This window comes from Dendrobates tinctorius, unplaced genomic scaffold (genome assembly GCF_039654945.1).
Source record: "Dendrobates tinctorius isolate UK_male_01 unplaced genomic scaffold, ASM3965494v1 ptg000181l, whole genome shotgun sequence".
NCBI lineage: Eukaryota > Metazoa > Chordata > Amphibia > Anura > Dendrobatidae > Dendrobates > Dendrobates tinctorius.
In genome coordinates, this window is record NW_027361848.1 from 11,614,308 (window position 1) to 11,642,063 (window position 27,756).

General features: G+C 47.1%; 1 protein-coding gene across 4 annotated transcripts in view; it reads right to left on the bottom strand.

The window, feature by feature from the left end:
• Nucleotides 1-27,154, bottom strand: part of TRIM67 (tripartite motif containing 67) — a 779,172-nt gene extending 752,018 nt beyond the window's left edge. For 2 of the 4 annotated variants that reach the window (XM_073551878.1, XM_073551876.1), the window contains exon 1: nt 25,288-27,152. In XM_073551878.1, the coding sequence (XP_073407979.1) occupies nt 25,288-26,160 (873 nt within the window). In that variant the 5' untranslated portion in view covers nt 26,161-27,152. Of the gene's footprint in view, nt 1-25,287 lie in introns of all 4 variants that reach the window. The other 2 variants (XR_012221447.1, XM_073551877.1) reach the window with 2 other exon arrangements.
• Between the last annotated feature and the right edge of the window lie 602 nt (nt 27,155-27,756).

Here is a 27,756-nt window from a genome sequence, read left to right on the forward strand (position 1 = left end):
CGTTCAAGCCTCGGTAGTCTATGCAAGGACGGAGGGAGCCGTCCTTTTTTACAAAGAAAAATCCCGCTCCCGCGGGCGAGGAGGACTTACGGATAAAACCTCTCGCAAGGTTCTCCTGGATATACTAAGACATAGCTTGGGTCTCAGCAGGGGATAGCAGGTATATCCTACCCCTGGGTGGCGTAGAACCAGGAATGAGGTCAATCGGAAAGTCATATGGCCGATGGGGGGGCAGAGTCTCGGCCTCCTTCTTGTCGAAGACATCTGCTAAGGACCAGTAAGCCGACGGCAGACCTGTAGGTGCCGGTGATGGACCGGCAGAGTTCATCAGACGGACGGGCAACAGGCACTTCTCCTGACAGAACGGTCCCCACCGGAGTATCTCGCCCGACTGCCAGTCCAGGGTTGGCTCATGAGTCCGTAGCCAAGGGAGGCCTAGAAGAAGGGTGTAAGACATGGTAGACAACACGAGGAAGGAGATCTTCTCCAGGTGCAGGGCTCCGATCTGCAGCTCGATCTCTTCGGTGGCCTGGGTAACGGTCTCCTGCACGGACGTACCATTGACCAAAACAATCGACCGAGGAGTTTCCAGGGATCTGACAGGAATCCGGTATTTTTAACCTCCTCGAGTGTGATAAAATTCCCCTCTGCGCCAGAATCCAGAAAAGCCTCCTCAGAATAACGCTTGGCACCGAGATTCAATAATACGGACACGAGCAGGGGAGGAGAGGAATCACGTCCACCTAGGGAGGCCTCTCCTATCAACCCTAGGCGGAGAAGTTTCCCGGCTTCTTGGAGCAGGAACGGAGGAGGTGAGAGGAGCTCCTCTCTCTGGCTAATTCACGGGCACGTTCCTGAAACCGCAGGTCAATGCGTGTCGCCAGAGAGATCAGATCCTCTAAAGAGGTGGGAGTACCCCAAGCTGCCGGTTTGTCTTTGATCCGACCGGACAGGCCACGCCAAAAGATCCCTACAAGAGCCTCGTTGTTCCAACCGAGTTCGGAGGACAAGGTACGAAAACGGATGGCATATTGTCCCACCGATAGCGTACACTGATGGAGGTTAAAGAGGGACTCGGTGGTAGAAGCCAGACGACCCGGCTCGTCGAACACCTTGCGGAAGGTGTCCAAAAAGGTGGAAAGCTGAGAGACGAGTGGGTCATTGCGCTCCCAGAGGGGGTTCACCCATGCTAACGCCTCCCCCTCTAAGTGTGAAACAATAAAGGCAATTTGGGCGCGCTCAGTGGGATAGTGCTGCGGCTAAAGCTCAAAATGTAACCGGCATTGGTTCAGAAATCCTCGACAAAACTTAGGGTCCCCGCTATATCGGGGTGGCTTGCCGAGGCGCGGCATCAGGTGCGGGGCCGAGAACTGGGCAGAAACGGATTGTATGGAAAGAAGCCGACTGTCTACCGATGCCATATAGTTGAGGATATGGGCCTGGGTGTCGCGTTGCTGTGTGAGTTCTTGCTGGCGGCTGGCCAGCTAGGAAGCATTCCCAGGGTCAGAGGACTGCATGGCCGACAAACGGGACTCTATGGATTTCAAAAAGGCCATAATCCTGGTCTGACTCTCCCGTAGGAACACCAGTTCCTTTTGGATGGGGGCGGTGGTACCAGCGGGGTCCATGGCCTGATTATACTGTGACGACTCCTGGAGTGGACCCTCTGGGTCGTGACACCAACCCTTCCAGGGCGAGCTGACCTAGTGAAGACCACCCCCTATACAGGGAGTGTCAGGGGCAAGCCCCAGGGGGTGAGGCACCACGACTGCTGGCACCAGGCGGCCGGCTCACAGGAGACACGAGTGGGTGAGTGTGTCTGCAGGAACGTGTAAAGTGTGGACACGGGAACACATGGTATACAGAGACTACGTTCGTCTGGGTGTGAGTGAAGCAGGATGTGTGTAGGGAGCACGTCAGAGCACTGAGTCAGGCAGCAGGTGTGCCAGGAGGTGTAACAGAGTACAGGAGCAGGGTGTGTGCCAGAGAGCACAACTGAGCATAAGACAGAGCGCAGGATTGGTACGTGTGCCAGGAGGCACAACAGAGTAAGAGACTGAGTACAGGATCAGAGCATGTGCCAGGAGGCACAACTGAGTATGAGACAAAGCACAGGGTCCGAGTGTGTGCCAGGAAGCACAACTGAGTATAAGACAGAGCACGGAATCAGAGTGTGTGCCAGGGGCACAACTGAGTATAAGACAGAGCACGGAATCAGAGTGTGTGCCAGGAGGCACAACTGAGGATGAGACAGAGTACAGGGTAAGAGCGTGTGCCAGGAGGCACAACCGAGTACAAGGCAGAGTGCAGATTCAGAGCGTGTGCCAAGAGGCACAACAGAGTGCAAGGCAAGGGACCTGAATACAGCGCACAGCCAGGCAGGGACACGGCAGACCAAGCCAGGAAGCACAACAATAATCAGCCACCTCCCCTAGGGGGAGGTCATCTGATATAGCACATGACTACTACTGGTTCCGGGTCAGGACCTAGCCAGAAAGCACATGACCACTACAGGTTCCGGGTCAGGTCCTCCATTACCATAGAGAGGACCGAGCCCTATACAGCACTGACAGGAGCGCGCAAGCGCAAACATGACATGGAGAAGGAGACCCTGGGACGAGAGCTGCGCGTGCGCACCCGACGGGACCCCCGGAGTGACCGCGGCTCCGTCAGGACCGAGGTCCCGCCCCCAGGTGAGTGCGGCGTGACAGAAAGTACATGATTAATAACAGCTATGGGAGGTATGAGATCCAGGATACAGCCAACAATGATTTGTCGTTTAGTCACCATCAATTACCATAATCGGTTTCACGCATGTCATAAGATCGGCGTACCTGATGCGCGTGTGAGACTAGTCCTAAGAAATGCCAGTCAAAAAATATGTTGCTAAACACGCACGTGTCTGTATAAAGGGCTAAGTGCAACATGTTCGTGAGATGCTGAATTATACAAAGCAGATCAGTGTAGGAGGAAAACCAAACAAACTGATGGATGCTCGTGAAAAACTAAGTTTAAAGAGGAGTGCACCGTCTGTAACTATAAACACACCGGTGCAACAAGATTCTTCATCTTCACCCATACATATTACCAATAATATACAAATGTCACAGTCTAAAAATAATTGTCCAAGTGTAACCAGCACTGTTAAAGGAATGCCACAAAATGTAAATAACTACGACACTTTGAAAAACCTGATTTCCTCTTTACAACATATGGACGATGATGGTTTTGATGACGACTTAGAAAATTTCCACATCCACACCAGGAAGGTGAACATCACAGCTGCAAAAAATGTTCGAAAAAGGCAGTGAATGTCTGGAAAATCATTTTCTCTAGGGCAAAGTTTACGTCTTACTAAAGTGGTACCGAATGAGGTATACACAGCTCTCTGGTGTACTCAGCGTGAGATGCTTGACAGATGATGTATTTGAATTTGTCCATGTCCACTTTTTGAAAGCGAGCTGAAAAGAAGGATGAATATGCGGGAAAACGTGTGATTTTGGTCAGTAAGGAGGTGATGTCAGGTACAAATAGGAAGATCTGCGTGTCATCGGAGTAGTGATGATATTGCACACCGTGCCATTACAACAACAGAAAAAATATATATAAAAAAAATGAAATGCTTCACCGTGTCAGTGTGCCTGGTAGCCTTGAGTTTGCCAGCAGCGATCCAAAAAATTCTGTCTGATCATCGGATCACAATGAGAGAAAGAAAAAAAGGTTGTCGTGTGGGAGGAATGGCCCCCGTCGAGTGTCCGGGCCGGAACCAGAGGAGCCGTCATCTGGGTTCCGGGGGAAACTGTTCCCGGGGGGACAGAATTCGAGGACGGATCGTTGTGACAGACAGATTGGCTGGGGGAGGGACAATTAAAAAGGAGGCGGGAAATTTCCCAATGAGTCAGCAGACCGGGACAGAGAGAGCAGGAGAGCGTGGGAGCGACTGAAAGCTAGAGCGGCTCACCCGCGCCAAGGAGGACGCCCCCAGATGACTCCAGAGGGACGGTATCCGGAGAATCATCCGAGACTTGTTGCCCCACTCCAGCCCGCGGCCACTGCGGCCCCAGTACAGCTCGCGGCCGCTGTCGCCTCCCCTCTGCCCGCGGCTGTAGCCTACCCGCGGCCGCCCGCAGCCGCAGCCTGTTCCCTGCCACCCGCGGCCGCCCTGCTCTCACCAGTGGCCGCGGCCAGCACCATGCCGTCGGCAGCCACCACTGTCCCGCTCCGGTCCGCAGCAGGGGCCGGGCCTCTGCTGATCGCAGACTCCCCGCCGCAGCCGTTAGCTGTGCAGGTGGCCCGTCACTTGCCATCATACATCGCTGCCGCCTGCCCCGGTCCGGGAGCTGCGACCCAACCGTCCAAGGACTCCGGCGGGGCCTGTGGGGCTCCAGTGTTCTCAGCGCGCTGGAGAGCGCAAAGACTTCATCAACACCTCAGCAACTGGGCCCAGCAACTACTCCGCCGAAAGACCACCAACCCGAACGGCGAGGGACGTCTGGACGGCTAAGTATACTCTAGACTTAAGGACCCATAGTTGGCCACACCGTGGCCCTATAGTGACTGGCCGCTGCTGGGAGTAGTCGAGTTCTACACAACTGTGTTCGCTTGTTTAGAGCCCCTGCGTGGGCAACCTGTGTTCCCCCTGTTCCGGTGATCAGGCCGTGACTGAGGAAAACTCCCTCAAGTCTCATAAACCTTATTATAATAAGCACCGTAGTTGTCTCGTGGCTCGACACTGCATCCTGCGTACCTGCTGGTACCACAGTTGGATCACACAGCTCAATAATTAAAAACAATTCTTCTTTATTTCACACAATCATAAAATGTGTAGATATATCCACAAATAGATAAAAACAGTCACAATCTTAAGTGTTTCTGGCTATCAGCCCTTTGTCATAGATCTATGACTAAGGGCTGATAGCCAGAAACGCGTAAGAATGTTTTTATCTATTTGTGGATATATCTACACATTTTATGCTGGTGTGAAATAAAGAATTGTTTTTAATTATTCAGCTGTGTGATCCGACAACCTTTTTTTCTTTCTCTCGTGCCATTACATCAGCTGGCCCAGGCCGAAGGTGTAGATGGAGAAGAGTAGAGGTCCTAGAACAGAGACTTCTGGAACAACGAAAGACAGGTGCTGAGGTGAGGAGGTAGTGTGGTAGATGGAGACAATGAATGTCCCCCTACCAGTCTTCTTGTTTTTTAACCGATAACCCCAAAAAGGACATTTGCACCGCCTGCCATGGCCACATCTGCACGGGTAGTAAAACTACCAGCCTTACCACCACCAGCATGATCAGGCACATGGCAGCAAAGCAACAGACTTTGTTGGTTGAACACCAGGCTCCATGAACAGTGGTCTGCGGGTGATATCACTGCTTCTTCTGGTGTTGTGCGTGCAAGCCAATCCCCTGTCCACAGTGCATGTGAAGATGCCTCCTGCCCTGCACCTGTCACTGCACCATCATCAAGCACATCCACGTCCTTATCCCAGCGCAGCATTCAGTTGGCCATACCCTAGTCATGGGACCGTAAGCGGAAAGACACAGTCAACGCCCCACAGGCCACAGTACTAAATTCACAAATTTCTCGTCTGCTTGCGCTGGAAATGTTGCATTCTAGGCTCATTGGAAACGGACGCTTTCCGCAACCTGATGGCAGTGACCATAACAAGTTATTCGGTCCCCACCCGGCACTATTTCTCCCTGTCTGCCATCACGACATTAGACAAGCAAGCGCGTGTCCCACAACATTACCCGAGCCATCAACAATGCTGATACTGGGAAAGTGTACCTAACCACGGACACATGGACAAGTGCTTGTGGGCAGGGACGGTACATCTTGCTGACGGCACACTGTGTTGGTGTAGAAAAAGTCATGACCCAGTCTGACATTGGGAGACCATGTCACAGATGTATGGAGGAGACAGGTTAGTGAAGGCTTTGTATGTCATATTTAGGGTTTTGAACTGTAGCCTATGGGCAATAGGAAGACAGTGAAGGGCATGGCAGAGAGGAGAGGCTGTGGAATAACGGAGAGACAGTTTGATTACTCTGGCAGCAGAGTTTTGGATAGATTTGAGTGGTGCAACAGTGCTAGAGTGGAGGCTACAGAGTAAAAGGTTGCAATACTCGAGGCGGGAGATCATGAGGGCGTGCACAAACATTTTTTTAAGTTTCTTGTAATTTACGGATCCAGGAAATGTTTTTGAGTTGTAATGGACAGGAGGAGGCAAGGGCTTTGATATGTAGCTTGAAAGAGAGAGCAGATTTGAGGATCAAGTGTGCTTGTGGTCAGGGACAGTACATCTCACTGAGGGTACACTGGGTTAACATAGTGGAAGCCGGGACCCACTCTGACCTTGGTATGGTGTTCGTCATCCCAAACACTGAGTATTGCATGCCCTATGTCAATCTGTGTTGCCCCCACAGTGTACAGCTCCTGCAACTCCTCCTCCTTCGCCTCCTCTTCAGCCTCCAGCTACAAAAGTAGCACATCAGTCACAAGCTGGAAGCACTGCAGCACTGCCTCATCAAAGGGGGAACAGGCTGTGCTGAAGCTAATATGCTTAGGTGACAAACCCCAGAATGCTGAAGAGTTGTGGACAGCTCTGAAAGAGCAGGCAGATCAGTGGCAGAGACCGCTGAACCCACAACCAGGCATGATTGTGTGTGACAATGGCTGGAACCTGGTGGGTGCTCTGTGGCGAGGCGAGCTCACACAGGTGCCATGCCTGGCTCATGCGCTTAACCTAATTGGTCAACGTTTTTTGAAAAGAGACATGGAGCAGGCAGATCTACTAGGAAAAGTACAACGCTCTTCGTACCCATTTTAGAAAGTCAGCTACAGCTTCATGCGCCCTTGCCATGATTCAGCAGTGCTTGCAGCTTCTGGCTCTCCGACTGATGTGTGATGCCCCCAGGCATTGAAACTTTACACTGCAGATATTGGAAAGGATTTGTGAGCAGAAGAGGGCAGTTGGTGACTAGTCTACCAGCATCAACAAGGTTGTGATGAACAACGAGGCACTCAAAATTTCAGAAATTCAAGGAGGTGCACAAGTAGGGTGTCCAGCCCGTATTACTAATAATAATAATGAACTTGGCACTCAAATGCGTGAAAAAGATTTTTCCATTTTATTGCCATCCAAATCACATGTATTCTGAACGCTTTCGGTCCAGGATAGGACCTTCATCAGAGAATTGTCAATATGATTTACTGGATGTTGCTCTAGTAGTAATATTTGTAAATAGCGCTCATAGCGGTGTATACCGCAAGCCACAAGGGACCATCGACGCAGTACCATCCCAAAGCGACGTGAGTCGCAATATAAATAGCGCTATTTACAAATATTACTACTAGAGAAGCATCCAGTAAATCATATTGACAATTCTCTGATGAAGGTCCTATCCTGCACCGAAAACGATCAGAATACATGTGATTTGGATGCCAATAAAATGGAAAAATCTTTTTCACGCATTTGAGTGCCAAGTTCATTATTATTATTAGCATCAACAAGGTTGTCAGTATTCAGTTCTGTCTTCACACATAACATCTGAGGAGTGGACATGGATGTCTGACATATTTAACATCCTCCAAAACTTTGCGGAATCCACCAAGAGGGTGAGCGTCAATGACACCATAATTAACGTCTCCATCCTGCTTATCTGTGTTGTAATGAAGATTGACAGTTATTATAGAGCGAAAACATTTACAGTTTCAAACACAACAGTCCTAAGTAACAACAATAACATTAATACATTAATTAAACCAAAATAAAACGACCCTGCTGGTGACAGCTTACAATCTACACTAAGTAGCAACGATAGCAATAATTAAACCCAAACAAAACAATCCTACTCCGTGACAGCCGGCCGGGGTGCGAGGGAGAGTGGGAGCACGACCGAGACAAGCACGGACACCTCGCACACACGCGGCTCTGCTCCGTACACCTCGTACACATGCTGCTCCACTCTGTACACCTCATACACATGCTGCTCTGCTCCGTACACCTCGTACACACACGGCTCCGCTCTGCACACCTCATACACACACAGCTCTGCTCCATGCACCTCGCACACATGCGGCTCCGCTCTGCACACCTCACACACGGCTCCGCTCCGTGCACATCGCACATACGCGGCTCTGATCCGTACACCTCGCACACACGTGGCTCTGCTCCGTACACACGCCGCTCCGCACCGTACACCTCGTACACACACGGCTCTGCTCCGTACACCTCGCACACACACAGCTCTGCTACATCCACCCTGTAAACCCCTCCTGACCCCTACACCTCGTACACACGCTGCTCCGCTCCATACACCTCGTACACACGTGGCTCCGCTCTGCACACCTCTCACACACACGGCTCCACTCCGTGCACCTCGCACACACGCAGCTCCGCTCCGTACACCTCGCACACACGCGGCTCTGCTCCGTACACCTCGTACACACGCAGCTCTGCGCCATACACCTCGTACACACGCGGCTCCATTCTGTACACCTCGTACACACACGGCTCCGCTCCGTACAACTTGCACACACACACGGCTCCACTCAGTGCACACATGGGTCCACTTCGTAAACCTCGTACACACACGGCTCCACTCAGTACACACATGGCTCCACTCCGTAAACCTCGTACACACATGGCTCTGCTCCGCTCCATACACACGGCTCAGCTCCGTACACTTCGTACACACAGGACTCCGTTTCGTACACCCCATACACATGCAGCTTCACTCCATACACCAAGTATACACATGGTTTCGCTCCGTACACCTTGTGCACACAAGGCTCCGCTCCGCACACCACACACACACACGGCTCTGCTCCATACACCTTGTACATACACGGCTCTGCTCCGCACACTCCAAACACACGGCTCCGCTCTGCACACCCCATACACACGCAGCTCCGCTCCGCATACCCCATACACGCGGCTCCGCTTCATACACCAAGTACACTCATGACTCCGCTCCGTACACATTGCACACACATGGCTCCGCTCCACACACCCCATACACACACGGCTCCGCTCCGTACACCAAGTACACACAAGACTCCGCTCCATACACCTTGTACATACACGGGTCCGCTCCACACACCCCATACACCTCGTCCATGCATATCTCTGCTCCGTACACCTTGTAAACATGCGGCTTCGCTCCGTACACACGCGGTTCCGCTCCGTACACCTCGTGCACACGCAGCTCCACTCCGTACACCTTGTGCACACGCGGCTCTGCTCCATACACCTCGTACACACACAGCTCTGCTACATCCACCCTGTAAACCCCTCCTGAACCCACACAGAAACTTCACCTCATCCAGCACCATGACAACCAGCACAGCACAGTCCTGCATACATGGAAGCCCCTGATCATGTGACCCCTGATTCCTCCCCTCCTGTGACCTCATCATAGGTCCTGTGTGCACAGAACAGCCTATCGACTTCATAGCAGGCTGTGAGGGGGCGAGGATGGGGTCAGTGCATGGGGGGGCATGGCGGCTCAGTGCAGTGCGAGAAAAATAGAGTCCCGAGTGGGATGCGGGTGGGGGGGTCAAAAACGGGACTGTCCTGTGAGAATTGGGACGGTTGGGAGCTATGGTAACATCAGATGGTGGAGAGGCGGCAGCTCGTGTGGTGGTGTAGAAGTCACATCTCCGATCACCATGCTCTCAAATTGGCAAAATCTCTAGCTTCAGTTATAAAAAATGCATGGGCTCCTTTTTCACGTCATCGTCCAACCAGTTCAGTATTAGTAGGCGAGGGCTTGTCAGAATCCTGCCCAGGAACACCAGGCTTCAGTAGTTGCAAGTCCTGTCCCTGTGATCTTCCACATGCTCTTGCTCTGGCTCTTCCAGGCATGATTTCATCAGGAAGATTTAGCCTTCGCAATACAGAGACAGAGTACAACACCGCCTAAGCGTTCGCCCTCTGCTACTCAGACTTTCTATCTGCGTAGTGACTGCCTCTAGGCTGAAGATGATGATGGTGGTAGTAGTTGGAGCATTTAACACAGTCATGAAGCAGCCATAACAACTTTAAACAGAATTCTTTTAACGACATACCCCACAGTAAAATATGTGTTTTTGGGGTTTTATTATGCAAAAGAGTGCTGGATATAATGGTGTATATAATTTGAGTAACAGACAGGAAACACTAGAATACCGGCCTAAAATCCCCAAATTTTTATCACACAGACGTATGAGGCGTGTCACAGATATACCACGCTGTAAAATATGTCTTTTTTTTTTAGATGAAAAAGAGTGCTGGATATGATGAGAGTGACAGACTGCAAAAAATGGGAATGGGAATTTAGGCCTAAAATGCCACAATTTTTGTCACACGGATGTATGAGGCATGTCACTGATATACCCCACTGTAAAATGTGGCCTGCTTTTTAAAAAAATGCAACAGAGTGCTGTATATAACTTGAGTAACAGACAGGAAAACACTGGAATACCAGCCTAAAATCCACAAATTTTAATCACACGGATGTATGAGGCGTGTCACAGATATACCACACTGTAAAATATGCGCCCTGTTTTTTAAAATAATGCAACATAATAAGTATATAAGCGTATATACAGTGGGGCAAAAAAGTATTTAGTCAGTCAGCAATAGTGCAAGTTCCACCACTTAAAAAGATGAGAGGCGTCTGTAATTTACATCATAGGTAGACCTCAACTATGGGAGACAAACTGAGAAAAAAAAATCCAGAAAATCATATTGTCTGTTCTTTTTTCATTTTATTTGCATATTATGGTGGAAAACAAGTATTTGGTCAGAAACAAGCAATCAAGATTTCTGGCTCACACAGACCTGTAACTTCTTCTTTAAGAGTCTCCTCTTACCTCCACTCATTACCTGTAGTAATGGCACCTGTTTAAACTTGTTATCAGTATAAAAAGACACCTGTGCACACCCTCAAACAGTCTGACTCCAAACTCCACTATGGTGAAGACCAAAGAGCTGTCAAAGGACACCAGAAACAAAATTGTAGCCCTGCACCAGGCTGGGAAGACTGAATCTGCAATAGCCAACCAGCTTGGAGTGAAGAAATCAACTGTGGGAGCAATAATTAGAAAATGGAAGACATACAAGACCACTGATAATCTCCCTCGATCTGGTGCTCCACGCAAAATCCCACCCCGTGGGGTCAGAATGATCACAAGAACGGTGAGCAAAAATCCCAGAACCACGCGGGGGGACCTAGTGAATGAACTGCAGAGAGCTGGGACCAATGTAACAAGGCCTACCATAAGTAACACACTACGCCACCATGGACTCAGATCCTGCAGTGCCAGACATGTCCCACTGCTTAAGCCTGTACATGTCCGGGCCCGTCTGAAGTTTGCTAGAGAGCATTTGGATGATCCAGAGGAGTTTTGGGAGAATGTCCTATGGTCTGATGAAACCAAACTGGAACTGTTTGGTAGAAACACAACTTGTCGTGTTTGGAGGAAAAAGAATACTGAGTTGCATCCATCAAACACCATACCTACTGTAAAGCATGGTGGTGGAAACATCATGCTTTGGGGCTGTTTCTCTGCAAAGGGGCCAGGACGACTGATCCGGGTACATGAAAGAATGAATGGGGCCATGTATCGTGAGATTTTGAGTGCAAACCTCCTTCCATCAGCAAGGGCATTGAAGATGAAACGTGGCTGGGTCTTTCAACATGACAATGATCCAAAGCACACCGCCAGGGCAACGAAGGAGTGGCTTCGTAAGAAGCATTTCAAGGTCCTGGAGTGGCCTAGCCAGTCTCCAGATCTCAACCCTATAGAAAACCTTTGGAGGGAGTTGAAAGTCCGTGTTGCCAAGCGAAAAGCCAAAAACATCACTGCTCTAGAGGAGATCTGCATGGAGGAATGGGCCAACATACCAACAACAGTGTGTGGCAACCTTGTGAAGACTTACAGAAAACGTTTGACCTCTGTCATTGCCAACAAAGGATATATCACAAAGTATTGAGATGAAATTTTGTTTCTGACCAAATACTTATTTTCCACCATAATATGCAAATAAAATGAAAAAAAAACAGACAATGTGATTTTCTGGATTTTTTTTCTCAGTTTGTCTCCCATAGTTGAGGTCTACCTATGATGTAAATTACAGACGCCTCTCATCTTTTTAAGTGGTGGAACTTGCACTATTGCTGACTGACTAAATACTTTTTTGCCCCACTGTAAGTACAGTGACACCAGGACAAAAAAGGAAAACCGGCTTAAACTGGCCAAACGTTGAGCACACACAGATATGAGCTGGAACGGAGATACCACTACAACAAATGTGTGGCCTGTATTTTTGTTTATTTTTTTGCTAAATAGTGTTGTAAGTACAGCAACACCCAGGCCAAAAAAGGAAAACCGGCCTAAACTGGCCAAACTTTGAGCACGCACAGATATCAGCTGGCATGGCGATACCACTACGACAAATGTGTGGCCTGTATTTTTTTAGTTTTTTTGCTAAATAGTGCTGTATATAACCAGGACAAAAAAGGAAAACTGGCCTAAACTGGCCAAACTTTGAGCACGCACAGATATAAGCTGGCACGGAGATACCACACTGAAAAATATGTAGCCTGTATTTTTTTTTTACTTTTTTTGCATAATAGTGCTGTATATCTGTACAGTAATACCCAGGACAAAAAAGGAAAACCGGCCTAAACTGGCCAAACTTTGAGCATGCACAGATATCAGCTGGCACAGAGATACCACTACGACAAATGTGTGGCCTGTATTTTTTATTTTTTTGCTAAATAGTGCTGTATATAAGTCAAGTAACACCCAAGACAAAAAAGGAAAATCGGCGTAAACTGGCCAAACTTTGAGCATGCACAGATATCACGCTGTGCTAGAAAAGAATCTGGCTGTATTGTGCAAAATCAAAAAGCAAATGGAGAAAAAAAAAAGGGCTCTGGATTGCTTTGCAATAAAAAAAGTTCTATTAACCCTGGCCAAAAAGATTTTCAAAGCCAATTACACCTGGGGCTAGGTATATACGGGCAATATATCCTACAGGTAGCAGCAGCACCAGCCCACAGGAAGGCAATGGACCCTTGTGATGTATACAATGATATGTATATACACCCATACAGTGCCTGCAGGCCTTGCAATGATATGTATAGAGCGACGTACACTCCCCTGCCTACCTAACACTGGAACCTATATACTCCGGAATTAGTCCTTAGATGGACTGTTGTTTTAGCTGGATTTGAGTAATTTAGGATGGTAGACCCCACACTGACTAATAAACCCCCAAATCTGACCCTATTTGACCCTATCTCGGCAGCAGCTCTCCCTACACTTACTAAATCCGGAGCTGAATGCGCCGAGCAGAGCGGCATTCGGTCTCTTATATCCCTGATGATGCTGTGCGGCCAATCACTGCACAACCACAACCAAAACAAAAATGGCTGCGGCGTTTCATTGCCTGGCAGACAATCCCTGCATCGTGATTGGGTCTGTAAAGTCCACCAAAAAACCTGGTTGGAGACGTGAGTTCCCGCCGAGTAATCCCGGAAATGCTCGGTGCTCGCCGAGTACACCGAGTACCGTGATACTCGGTTGAGTAACGAGTAGTGGCTAGCACGTTCGCTCATCACTACTAGGCTCCTGTAGGGCAGAAGGAATAAAAACTGTATAGAAAAATAGAAGCAGTGCCATATTATTAGAATTAACTTTCTCCAGCTTTGGTGCAAAAAAGGAACCTGAATATTGGCGGAGGCCACCAAGCCACCATGCAGGCCAATGGCTGTGTGCCTGACTACCACAACCCTAAGGGGCATTTCTACCTAACAGCATTATTGTTCCCCTAACATTACTGTGTGCCTCTAACATTTCTGTGTGCCTCCAACATTATTGTGTGCCCCTGACATTATTGTGTGCCCCAGACATTATTGTATGCCCCTAACATTACTGTGTGCCTCTAACATTATTGTGTGCCCCTGACATTATTGTGTGCCCCTGACATTATTGTGTGCCCCTGACATTATTGTATGCCTGACATTATTGTGTGCCCCAGACATTACTGTGTGCCTCTAACATTATTGTACATTATTGGGTGCTGCTAACATTACTGTGTGCCTCTAACATTATTGTGTGCCCCTAACTTACTGTGTGCTTCTAACATTATTGTGTGCCTCTAACATTTTTTTTTTTTAATCAGATAGTTTTTATTCACATTTTCGTTATAACAAACAAGTGAAAAACAACTGTATCACCATTCATCCCACCCTCCCCCCCAACACCCCACACCCCACACCCCACACCCCCAGCGCGGTCCACAAAAGAAATAAGAAAATTATACACAAAAAGCACAAATCTTATGAAAATATAAAATACATGCACATAGACACAGTGGATAACAATGTCAACCAAAATCAGCTATTAGACGAATAGGTTCGCTGCCGGCAGACTCGGGGTGTCCAGCCAACCAGCTCAAAATTGCTCAAAAGTATTCGGTCGTCCCCTCTTAAGGTATATGACTTTTTCTCTATAGAGTATATAGTTTAATTTATTGATATATTCTGTCCGAGATGGCACCTTATCTGAAATCCAATGGTATGCTATCAGCTTCCTAGCAGCATAAAGCATTCTGGCAACTGCGCTTTGAAGGTATTCATCTCCCCCACATCCTCCACATAACCCAAGACACAGACAACGGGATCTCGCGGGATATCCTGTCCTGTAGTCACGTGGATCAAATTAAGGACCAGAATCCAAAATACCTGCAGGCAGGGGCACGTCCACAACATATGTAAGATATCAGCATTCTTGAGCGTACATTTAGGGCACTGCGAATCCATCCTCATCCCCATATCAAATAACCATTTAGGGGTTCTATAAACTCTATAAAGAATATACAATTGGGACAAACAATTGGGTTCGCTAAGAGACAGCCTGGGGACCATCTGCAGAATAGATCCCATTGATCCCCTGAAATGGCGCCCAACTGTTGCTCCCACTTCGCCAGCGCTCCTATCGGATGCTTCACCAAAACCATTGAAAGAAGTCCACTGTACACAAACGAGATTAAACCCCTAGTGGATGCCTGCAGCCCGAGCCTGCTGACAAAAGCATCCTGGTGTATAGATATACTATTCATTTGGTCCTGCACTGTATAGGCATGCCGCAACTGCAGGTACTGGAAGAACATAGAGTGTTGGAGCGGAAAATCCCGTCTCAGTGTGTCAAAGGACTTAAAAACCCCATTCTCCACTAATTGCGACTGCCACCAGATACCTATTCGCCTCCATTGCGCAAAACCTTTAAGCGACCTCATTTGCGGCAAATACAGGTTATCCCAAATAGGGGAGTATTTTGTGAAACCCGTGATTCCTCTTAACTGTTTAATTTTATCCCACACTTTAATCATGAGAAGGACCGTAGGGTATCTAGACGCCCAAGGTCTAAATCTGCCCGCCTCTAAATTGGATAACAGCAACCCCTGACCCACAAGAGACCGGAAAATCAACTGGCCCCCCGCTGTCTCCGCTGGGAAGCCCTCTATTCCCCCCGCCATGTGCTGACATTGAGAGGAGAGAAAGTAGAGCCACGGATTGGGCAGCGCCAGCCCCCCTCCTGTTTAGATTTTTGTAAATGTTCCAATTTGATCCTTGCACCCTTTTTTAACCAAATAAGTTTTCTAAATATCGCATTAATTTTGTAAAACCTAATTTGAGGGAGCCAGACTGGGGAGTTGTGGAGAACATACAGAAGCTGCGGCATGATCACCATTTTCAGTAAGTTCACTCTCCCCACCACAGAAAGATGCAACTTAGAACAGGCCTTAACCTTCCCCTTAATCCTGGCCATCAGTGGCGAGAGATTCAAATATTCAAAATCCATTAGTTTATTAGATATCATAATACCCAGATATTTGAAAGTCGTTACAACCGGCACCTGTGTGACGTTGATTGGGATCGGATCTAAAGGGAGAATCGCAGATTTTTCCCAGTTAATAACTAGTCCCGAGACAGCGCCAAAAGAAATAAGGAGCAGCATCACATTATGTAATGATCTATCAGGGTCAGCCAAGAACATAAGCAAGTCATCAGCATAGAGTGCTACCCTCTCCTCCTGTCCTCCGTATCTGAACCCCTCGATGTCCTTATCATATCTTATTCTGGAGGCCAGAGGCTCTATCACTAAAGCAAAGAGTAGCGGGGACAGAGGGCAGCCCTGCCTCGTACCTCTATAAAGAGGAAAAGGGTCAGACAGTGATCCATTTGCTCGTATTCGTGCTTTCGGTTCGGAATATAGGAGCCTGATCCAGCTAATAAAACCCGGACCAAACCCCATACAGCGAAGTGTAGCCCAGAGGTAGGTCCACTCTACACTGTCAAATGCCTTGGCGGCATCCAGAGACAGGACCACCCTCCCTCCGCATTATCCGCCCTCACCTGCAAGTTCAAATACAGTCACCTAATATTTATGGCCGTAGACTTACGAGGCATGAAACCCGTCTGATCTGAATGTACTAACGATTCCACCACCTTCGAAAGTCGAGTGGCCAAAACCTTCGCCAGGAGCTTAATGTCCACCATCAGGAGGGAAATGGAACTATGTGTGCCCCTAACATTTCTGTGTGCCTCTAACATTTCTGTGTGCCTCTAACATTATTGTGTGCCCCAGACATTATTGTTGACCCCTAACATTACTGTGTGCCTCTAACATTATTGTACATTATTGTGTGCCCCTAGCATTACTGTGTGCCTCTAACATTATTGTGTGCCCGACATTAATGTGTGCCCCTAAAATTACTGTGTGCCTCTAACATTATTGTGTGCATCTAATATTACTGTGTGCCTCTAGCATTATTGAGTGTCCCTAACATTATTGTGTGCCTCTAACATTATTGTGTGCCCCTAACATTACTGTGTGCCTCTAACATTATTGTACATTATTGTGTGCCCCTAATATTACTGTGTGCCTCTAGCATTATTGAGTGTCCCTAACATTATTGTGTGCCTCTAACATTACTGTGTGCCCCTAACATTACTGTGTGCCTCTAATATTATTGTACATTATTGTGTGCCCCTAACATTACTGTGTGCCCCTAACATTATTGTGTGCCCCCGACAATATTGTGTACCCCTGACATTGTGTGCCCCTAACATTATTGTGTGCCCCTAACATTACTGTGTGCTTCTAACATCATTGTGTGCCGCTGACATTATTTTATTATGTGCCCCTGACATTACTGTGTGCCTCTAACATTATTGTGTGCCCCTAACATTACTGTGTACGTCTAACATTATTGTGTGCCCTTGACATTATTGTGTGCCCCTAACATTACTGTGTGCCCCTAACATTACTGTGTGCCCCATTACTGTGTACCTCTAACATTTCTGTGTGCCTCTAACATTATTGTGTGCCCCTGACTTTATTGTGTGCCCAACATTATTGTGTAGCCCTGACTTTATTGTGTGCCCGACATTATTGTGTACCCCTTACATTACTGTGTGCCTCTAACATTATTGTACATTATTGTGTGGCCCTAACATTACTGTGTGGCTCTAACATTATTGTATATTATTGCGTGCCTCTAACATTGCTGTGTGCCCCTAACATTATTGTGTGCCCCCGACAATATTGTGTACCCCTGACATTGTATGCCCCTAACATTATTGTGTGCCCCTAACATTACTGTGTGCTTCTAACATTATTGTGTGCCTCTGACATTACTGTGTGCCTCTAACATTATTGTGTGCCCCTAACATTACTGTGTACGTCTAACATTATTGTGTGCCCTTGACATTATTGTGTGCCCCTAACATTATTGTGTGCCCCTAACATTGCTGTGTGCTACTAACATTACTGTGTGCCTCTAACATTACTGTGTGCCCCATTATTGTGTACCTCTAACATTTCTGTGTTCCTCTAACATTATTGTGTGCCCCTTGACTTTATTGTGTGCCCGACATTATTGTGTAGCCCTGACTTTATTGTGTGCACGACATTATTGTGTACCCCTTACATTACTGTGTGCCTCTAACATTATTGTACATTATTGTGTGGCCCTAACATTACTGTGTGGCTCTAACATTATTGTGTGCCCCTGACATTATTGTGTGCACGACATTAATGTGTGCCCCTAACATTGTGTGCCCTTGACATTATTGTGTACCCCTGACATTATTGTGTTCCTCTAACATTATTGTGTGCCCCTACCACTATTGTGTGCCTCTAACATTATTATGTGCCTCTGACATTATTGTGTGCCCCGACACTATTGTGTGCCTCTGATATTATTGTGTACCCCTGACATTATTGTGTGCTCCTGACATTACTGTGTGCGCCTGACATTATTGTGTGCCCCTGACATTATGTGCCTCTGACATTATTGTGTACCCCGACATTATTGTGTGCCTCTGATATTATTGTGTACCCCTGACATTATTGTGTGCCTCTGACATTATTGTGTGCTCCTGACATTACTTTGTGCCCCAGGGCTGTGGCGTCGGAGTCGTGGAGTCGGAGTCGGTGCTCATTTTGGTGGAGTCGGAGTCGGTGTAAAATGGACCGACTCAGACTCCTAAAATATATAATAAATTGGGTACAGTAGTTCAATGCAGAATGTGCTGAATATTTTTTCATAGGAATTTGGGAAAGTTATGAAATGTCCTATAAATGGCTGTTCTATTCCTGATCTAAGGCTACATTCACACACCGCCTTTTTGCTGCGTTTTTTGAGGATACATTTTTCAGCTGCAAAAGCAGATCAGTGTTTTAAAAAACCACATCACCTGAAAGGTTTTTGAGCTCATAGATAATGTTTTCAATAGCAAAAGCAGATTAGAAATCTGCTCTATCTATCCAACCATATCTGTCTATCCATATCTTATCTGTACCAAAAAGAATGAAAGCCAGATAGCACACAGAATAACACTCCTTTTTTTTTAGCACCAGTCAGGTACACCTCAGCTGCCCAAAAGGACGCCCTTGACAGGTATTGCTTGTCTTCAGTAACACATCAACATCAACTCATAGTTGGAATAAATAGACTGTATTAAACACATCTTAAGGTGCAGGCTTTATTTTCAAGTGTGCGGGTGTGCAGTATGAGGTTCTGCAGCAGCTGAGGTGTGCAGTATGAGGTTCTGCAGAACAGTATGAGGTTCTGCCCCCCCCTAGTTTTGATCCTGCCTACGCCCATGGTGTGAATGTAGCCTGAGGATCTAGCTTTTGTCTTAGCTGAGATAAGTCAGTGCTGCACTCCAGCACCTGTGAAGCTCCTCCTCTACAGACAAGGGTACAAAGTAAACACACTCAGAAAGAAGGCCTGCACTCATCTCAGAAGAATTGCTAGAGTGAACAGGATAACAAGATTAAGGTAATTACTTATTAAAGCATATTTAAACTTTCAATAAACTGTGCATAAATCAATAGTCCAGTATACTGTATGTTCTCTCTGTATGCTTGATGCTTGTTTGTTTTTTCTTTGAGCTCATATACTTTTGGGAAGCTAACTTTTATACATTATACATACAATATACAGGGAAAATACAGCAACAGGATTGATGAGGACTTATATGAGGACTTGTATAGGTATAGAAGCCAAAACATCAAGTTATTAGCTCTGTTATCAGTTTCTTTTCCCCTGGAGAATGATACACAACAAACTTGCTCCCTCCCTCCTCCCCTCTTCATAGACTGTGAAGTATTTAGTGAGCTGTACCCTAAGAAAAGCCTTGGAAATTCAAAGTAAAGCTATCTAATAACATATTTTACAAACTTTATTTTTGTCATCTGTATATTGATTTATGCAAACTTTGTTTTATTTCTATCTAAAATTATACAGTGGGGAAAGTATGTATTTGATACACTGTCGATTCCCACCTACAAAGAATGAAGCAGTCTGAAATTTGTAATCATAGGTACACTTCAACTGAGAGAAACAAAATCTACAGGAAATGTCTGACCTTAGCAATTGCAAACAAAGGTTTCTTTACCAAATATTAAGTTCTGTTTTTCTATTGTATCAAATATGTATTTCATGCAATAAAATGTATATTATTTAAATCACACAATGTGATTTTCTGGATTTTTTTTAGTCTGTCTCTCACAAGTGAAGTGTACAATTGCAGACCTCTCCATTCTTTGTAGGTGGGAAAACTTGCAAAATTATCAGTGTATCAAATTCTTATTTTCCCCACTGTACATGGTTCCCTGTTCTTGCTGGAATTATAATATACATTATTTTACTTTATAGGACAAAATTATTTTGAGAGTGAATTTATATGATTACAAAATATCTAAGAAGCTCCCCATAAAGTCAGCTGTATTTGAGCATTTCACAGTGACTCAAGATGAAAAATATTTTGTGTGTCAATGTATGACAAGTGACCCAGAGGAAAACAAATGCTGTGATGCCAAAATCAGTGCATGCTCAGGCAGTGATAAAAATGCTCCTACAAGAGCTTCCAATCTAAAAAGACATTTACAACGCTTCCACCCAGAAGTTTTCAAGGCTGTGACTGAGAAAGATAACAGCAGCACCAAGAAACCCGCGCCCAGCACTTTCTGCCAGGCAAAGGAAGAAAGAGCATCTCAAACATCATTAACAAGATATTTTGTAATTGACAAAGTTACTGTAACAATGACAGCAGATATGTTTAAAAGACAGCTCATACAGCTTGTTGTGAAGGACAGTGTACCATTATTATTATTTGCACGACCAACTTTTACTACAGCTCTTAATGGAGAAATGGCCTGCAAACTTGGTGTTTCTCTGGAAAGAGAAAGTATTAGAAAAGTAATGATTGAAGAAGCCTTTAAACAAAAGGAAGATCTTAAAAAGACTCTTGCTATTGTAACGGACAATGCTTCAAACATGATAAGTACAATTAAACTGATGAATGAGAGTAATGAACAACAGCTAGAAGAAAATTTAGGATTCAGTATGTTTGAGATGGAAGGCCACAGTGCTGTTCATGTAACTGAGGAATAAACAGATATTACAACAGAAGAAGAGCAAAATTATACTATAGAAATAGATGATCTTGTTGAAGCTGCTTCAAAACACTATCATATTCATCACATGCGCTGTGTTGTGCACACGCTGCAGCTGGCAATAAGAGATAGTCTGCAAGAGGGACATGCTGGAAATCTGATTGGAAAAGTGAGGAAATTGGTTATTGCTGCCAGAAACCCTAAAATTGATTGCATCTTGAAGAGACGTGCTGGGAAGGGGGCAATTGTCGATCAAGCCTCTCGGTGGGGCAGCACTCATTTAATGATTGAGCGATTGCTTGAACTAAAACCGTTTCTTATAGATATGGTGAACCCTCAGGTAACCCTAAATGAAGGTCAATGGACACAGGTGGTTGAATTGAAGGAATTGCTTAATCACCCATTTACCGTGACTAAAAAATTACAAGCTGAGGATTTAACTACTGGCATTTTCATAAGGGAGTGGAAGAACTTGCTATTTTGTCTGTCCCAAAGAGGAGGTTTAATCGCAGATGGCATTTCTGCTTCAATGAAACGGAGAGAGACACAGCTATTGGAAAATAAAATTTTTCTGGCAGCTGTTTATGTGGACCCAAGTCATCATATACTGCTTGATGATCAACAGCTTACTAAAGGAAAAGAAGCTCTGACTGAGGTAGCAGTTAGGATGAGTGGCCTACAAGAGGACTGCCAGACGCAAGAGGACTTGGATCCTGACAGTGCTACTGCTGCCATATCTTCATACTCATCAGATGAGGAGATTGATTTTGACAAGTATTTGGATGACATGGAGCAGGCAAAGTGTTGCCGCAAGGAAAAAGATTTCACTCCATATCCTATAGCAAGCAGATTGACTATATTTCAGGAAAATGTTTCACTTGCTCTCAAAGAAATAGAAAAAATCAGCCGTTCATCAAAACCAACTATGCATGAGGCAATTCCTTTATACCCGGAAATTGTTAGAGACGTTGCCCATGTGGTTACGGCTTTGCCTCCAACCCAAGTTAGTGTAGAGAGGTTGTTCTCTAGCCTTAAAATTATTACGTCAGATTTGAGGTCATCTATGAAGGAGGATCTGATGGAGGCAATTCTATTTCTTAGCACAAATTCATAGACTGCACAAATGTTATTTAGTATGTTTTTGTTGAAAACTGTTTTTTGCCACTTACATAGTTTATTACATAGTGTTATATATATATATATATATATATATATATATATATATATATATATATAATATAAACTATATATATATATATATATATATAATCGATATTACATAGTGTATTACATGTTTACAAATTATTACAGTTTTTTGTGTTCTAAAGTTGTATTCCAATAAATATATATTATGTTCTATCTAAATATCTTGATTATTTTATCATAAAAATGATTAAATGGCTGATGTTCACATTGTATTACAATACATTTTTCACTTAAATATAAGCAATATATGTGGGAGTCGGAGTCGTGGAGTCAGAGTTGGTGTAAGGGAAATTGAGGAGTCACAGGTTTGGCTTACCGCCTCCACAGCCCTGCCCCTGACACTATTGTGTACCCCGACATTATTGTGTGCCTCTGATATTATTGTGTACCCCTGACATTACTGTGTGCCTCTAATAATGTGGAGCCTTTCTGTTCCCTTTCCCCATATTATAGCAGATATATACAGCTTCAGGAACATTTGAAGATCAGATTTTGGCCACATTTTATTGCAGTTGAATAAATGATTGTGATTGATGACAGTCAGTTGCTAATTCCATTGGTGCAGGTGAGTTCTGGGGGCACCTCCCCCACACGCTAGTATTTGGGGCTAGCGGAAGCAGGTGAGTACTGGTGGCACCTGTCCCCCACACGCTGGTATTCAGGGCCAGCAGGAGCAGGTGAGTACTGAGGGCACCTCTCCCACACACACACAGGTATTTGGGGCTAGCGGGAGCAGGGGAGTACTGGGGGCACCTCTGGGGGCACATGAGCTTTACCAGGGGCACCAACCCTCTGCCAGCAGCATGCCAAGAAGGACACAAGACACCCATTGGGAGCACAGGTTGAAGGCGCATGGTATTCCGCCATCTCTCTAGCATGGCAGGTGGGAGTAGTGCACTCCGAGACCCCATTACTGCATGCAGTCTTGTTGAAGGCAGATCATGCCCCCTATTACACACTAGCCTACAACCCCTCTGGTCCTGTCTCCAGCATCTGATTTCTCATGAACTCCTAAAGTTTCTCTGGGAGCTGACGTCAGCGCGCACGTCGCCAGCGTCTGATGTCATTGTCAGTCACCGGCGAGTGCGCGCGTTCAGGCTGGGGTGAAAATCGCTCGCCGCTGGAGCACTGCAAGGTAAGAGGAAAGTTTGTTTTTTTTAATTAGTATTCCAACGGCAAGTGGGTCCGGCAGGATGGAGACGGGGCAGGATTGGGGCAGGATGGAGATAGGGAAGGATTGGAGACACTGGGGGCAGGATAGAGATGGGGCAGGATGGTGACGGGGCAGGATGGAGATGGGGCAGGATTGGAGACACTGGGGGCAGGATGGAGACAGGGCATGATTGGAGACACTGGGGCAGAATTGTATTCAGGGGGCATGATTGGAGCATGATTGGAGATACAGGGGGCATGATTGGAGACACGGGGCAAGATTGGAGACACGGGGGCATGATTGTAGACACAGGGGGCAGAATTGGAGACAAAGGGGGCAGGATTGGAGACACAGGGGGCAGGATTGGAGACACAGGGGGCAGGATTGGAGACACTGGGGGCAGGATTGGAGACACTGGGGGCAGGATTGGAGACACTGGGGGCAGAATGAAAGACATGGAGGCATGATTGGAGACACAGGGGGCAGGATGAAAGACATGAGGGCAGGATTGCAGACACAGGGGGCATGATTGGAGACAGATGGGGCAGGGTCGGAGACAAATGGGGCAGGTTTGGAGGCAGATGGGGCAGGATTGGAGACAGATGCAGGATCATGAGGCAGGATGGATACGATGGAGACAGATGGGGAGATCATATGGGGAACAATGGATACTCATGAGGGCGGGATGGGAGAACATATGACTGAAGCCAGGAGAGAGACACACGGGGGTCAGGTTGGGAATATTATTACCATAGGGGCTAATTAAGGGATATTATTACTGCAGTGATGTATTTATTTTATTTTTTGAGTATACTGTTTTAAATGGGGTTCTGTTATTGTGTAGAGTGATACTATGTTGCATTTTTTTCTTCATGTGACGTAATGTAGAAGTTGGGAAAAAAATAAGTAATGTGTTCTGCAAGCGGAGCTCTAGATAACGGTGTTATTTCCTGCAGAGACGAGCCCTGGCTGGAAGAAGTGATGGCGATCTGTGCTGTATGAAAGATGAAAAGCGAAAATGAAGGACTTCACCTAGAGACATCACTGGTGAGTTAGTGTGTTATATACACTGACCTATATACCTATATACACTGACACTATACACTGTATACTATAGAGCTCCTGTGTATAATCTCATTGATCACTGTATTACGTGTACACAGACACTGCATACTAAGTACAGATCCCCTGTGGATAATTGCACTTATGGTGATAGTATTGTGTTTTTTTTATTACTGATCAGTATTGTAGTATTCAGTCACTATGTGGTGGTAATATGTGGTCTGGACATGGTGTTGCGGTATTTGTCCCTTGTATGTGCTGTTATTTGGTCACTTTGTGGTGGTAATATGAGGTCTGGTCATGGTGCGGCGGTATTTGTTCCTTGTATGTGATATAATTCAGTCACTGTGGTGGTAAAATGTGGTCTGGACATGGTGTGGTGGTATTTTTTCCTTGTATGTGGTATTATAGGTCACTGTGTGGCGGTAAGTGTCTGGTCATTGTGCGGTGGTATTTGTCCCTTGTATGTGATATTATTGGTCATTTTAAAAATTGAAAAATAAATAAAAATATACCTAAATTGTATTGCATATTTTAACAAATATTTAATAGGTTAGCGTAGAGTAGAGCTCAGCCAAAATCGTCTACAGTGTTGTGATGGCGGCTTAAAAATCTTTTGGCCAAAACAAAAGCTGCCGCCTATATGTGTGATCTGGTGATGGGAACTGTCTATGTGTGATTGGTGAGAAGTGGAGTTTTATCAAGAGAGGGTGGTGAGACCGTGGACAGTTTGAGGGGTGGAGGCGGGGCTGGTTTGGAGCCTGGGCAGAGTCTAAAGGGGACCCCGAAAATGTTGCAAGTATGGGGCCCCAAAATTCCTAGTGGCAGCCCTGGTTCCATTAGACAGTGTGAACCAAGACTAAATCCCCCAGCATGCGGCTGTGCGCGGCTCTAACCTTGTGCTGCTTCCACATGATGCCCAGGGGCTTCAGCTCGTGCTTGGCGTGCTTGCCCTCCTGCAGACACTGGTAGCACACCGGGCTCCGGCAGCTCAGGCAGTACATGCTGTAGTTCTCCAGCTCATGGTCAGCACAGGTGGGGAACTTGCGGGTCACGGTGGGCGCAGAGGCTGCTTTTTGGCTGGTGCTAGGGACTAGCTGGGATGGAGGGACTAGCCGGTGTTTAGCAAACGGTCCTCTAGTGGGGTGACACTTTTTCTGACAGGAGGAGCAGTAGAGGACGTCGCACTGCTCGCACATGACCGCGGCCTCTGACGGATTGGTGTCGCACAGCTGGCACCTGGCACCGGGGGCATACCCTACCGACGCCTCGTCCGCGCCGTGCTCATGGCTGTCTTGTACTGCGCCACGCCCGTGTTGGTATCTCTGGACTATAGTCTCAAGCAGTCGGTTGCGTTGGAAGCCCCTCAGCCCCCTCTCATCCAGGGATGCACTGCGATGGCACTGGGGGCAGGTGATGGAGGAGAAGCTGCAGATGCTGCCGTGCAGCCCTCGGGCGGAGGTCCCGGAGGCCAGGGCCGGGGCTGGGGGCAGCACTCGCACTCCATTGGGGGACTTCAGGCTCGGCGTGTAGGAGCCGTAGCCGCTGTCTGTCTCGCTGTGCAGGCTCATCTTATCCAGGTGGTCCGGATAGTCATACTCGGCCCCCAGAAGCAGCATGGGGCGAGCGGCGTGAGGGAGATGCTCGCTCTCCGGGGTCTGCACCACGATGGTGCGGGCACAGGGCAGGCAGATGTTGTGGGAGCAGGGCAGGATCAGCGGCTCCCGGAAGAAGGTGCCGCACACCGGGCATTTCAGCTCTTCCTCCATTGTCTAGTACTCTTCTCTTTCCTCTCAGTCACTGATGTGTCATGGGAGGCTGGAGCGGCGGAGTCAGGGAGCAGGAGTCGCACTGGAGGGATGACAGCAGCACAATGAGGCGAGGATGGAAAAGACGCATGGGCAGCTCGGCATTAGTGGGGAGAGGAAGACGACATGATGGTCGGTGAAGGGTCCAGAGCGCTATGGATGCCACAAGCAGGGGCTGCAGGGCAAGGCAGGGGCTGGGGTGAGGCAGGGGCTGGGGTGAGGCAGGGGCTGAGGTAAGGCAGGGGCTGCAGGGAGAGGAGCAGTCAGTGCAGCGTCTCCCTTGTTCTTCTCTGCCGCCTCCAGGGCTGCTGGACAGAATGGTCGCGGCTTCAGCACCACACTCCAGGGGACAGCGCCTCGGTCATCTTGCTTGTGCCAGGAGCTGCCAGGCTGCTCTGATCTGCCAGGATCACCTCCCCAAACCATCCACCGGCCACTGATGAGTCCAGCTAGTGTGATTTGGCTGGCAGGACAGATGAGGAAAGGAGGAGAGAAGGAGGGTTCTTGCCAGGGGAAGGAAGATACAGAGGAGGAGGGGGAGCAAGAATGAATGGCTGCTGGCAGATAAGTGCCAGGCCTGCTACAAATATTACACCGGAAAGACGGATTTGTCCCCGGGTACAAATAGCGGGCTAGGTCTCGATGAATAATACAGTGTTAGATGGTAAGATTAGGGATTAGGGCCAACATAAGGTGAAGATGAATTAAAGGATCTCTATTTTTACCAATGTCTCAGGGTGCTGTCACAGCCAGATCAGCACCAATGTTGTGCCCAGCATCGACACATCCCCCGATGTCCCCTAATAGTGGGACGCCATACAAGCTGTCAGTATGCCCGTGCTATGTCCTAGCCATGGCCAGGCTGGGCACCGGTGATGTGCTGGCTCTGGTGCTGTATGTTGTCCCTAGTTACAGTCACATCACTTTCCATTCCAGATCTTCCTCCATTGCTGCCTATCTGCTTTCAGTAGATGTTCTGTCTGACCACCAAGGGATTTCAAGAAGCTCAGAAAATGAAAGGTTGCATGTCGTCATCTAAAATGGTTTCTTGATTAACCTATCCAATGAGAATCCTGCTGAGTCCTGTAGTAGTGTGGCTGATTCTCCACTCATGCTGGTGCATGCCTCCCTATTGCCTCCCATTGGCTTGCATGGAGAAGCCCATCATGTGCAGAATGACATCACTTTACTCACAATCACACAGATACAGCCCCCTCCTCTCTGGGCAGCTTAGAGGTCGCATGCAAACCTTGAGCGGGATTAATTCCCATGTTTCATGCTACAACACAGGCTCACACAGGGATTTCATTGCTTGAATACTCCATATTTTAACTTATTTACTAGTGATGGGTGAGCACTAAAATGCTCGGGTGCTCGTTGTTCGGGTCAAGGAAATTGGAATACTCGGGTACTCGGACAGAATAACAAGCCCAATGTAAGTCTATGGGAGATCCAAGCATTTTTGCTGCGATCCCCCCGGGGGTACTTTAAAGGTCTGAAAATGATGGAAGCACTGCTCAAATGACACGGGGACATCATGGGGATCGCCCCTGGAAG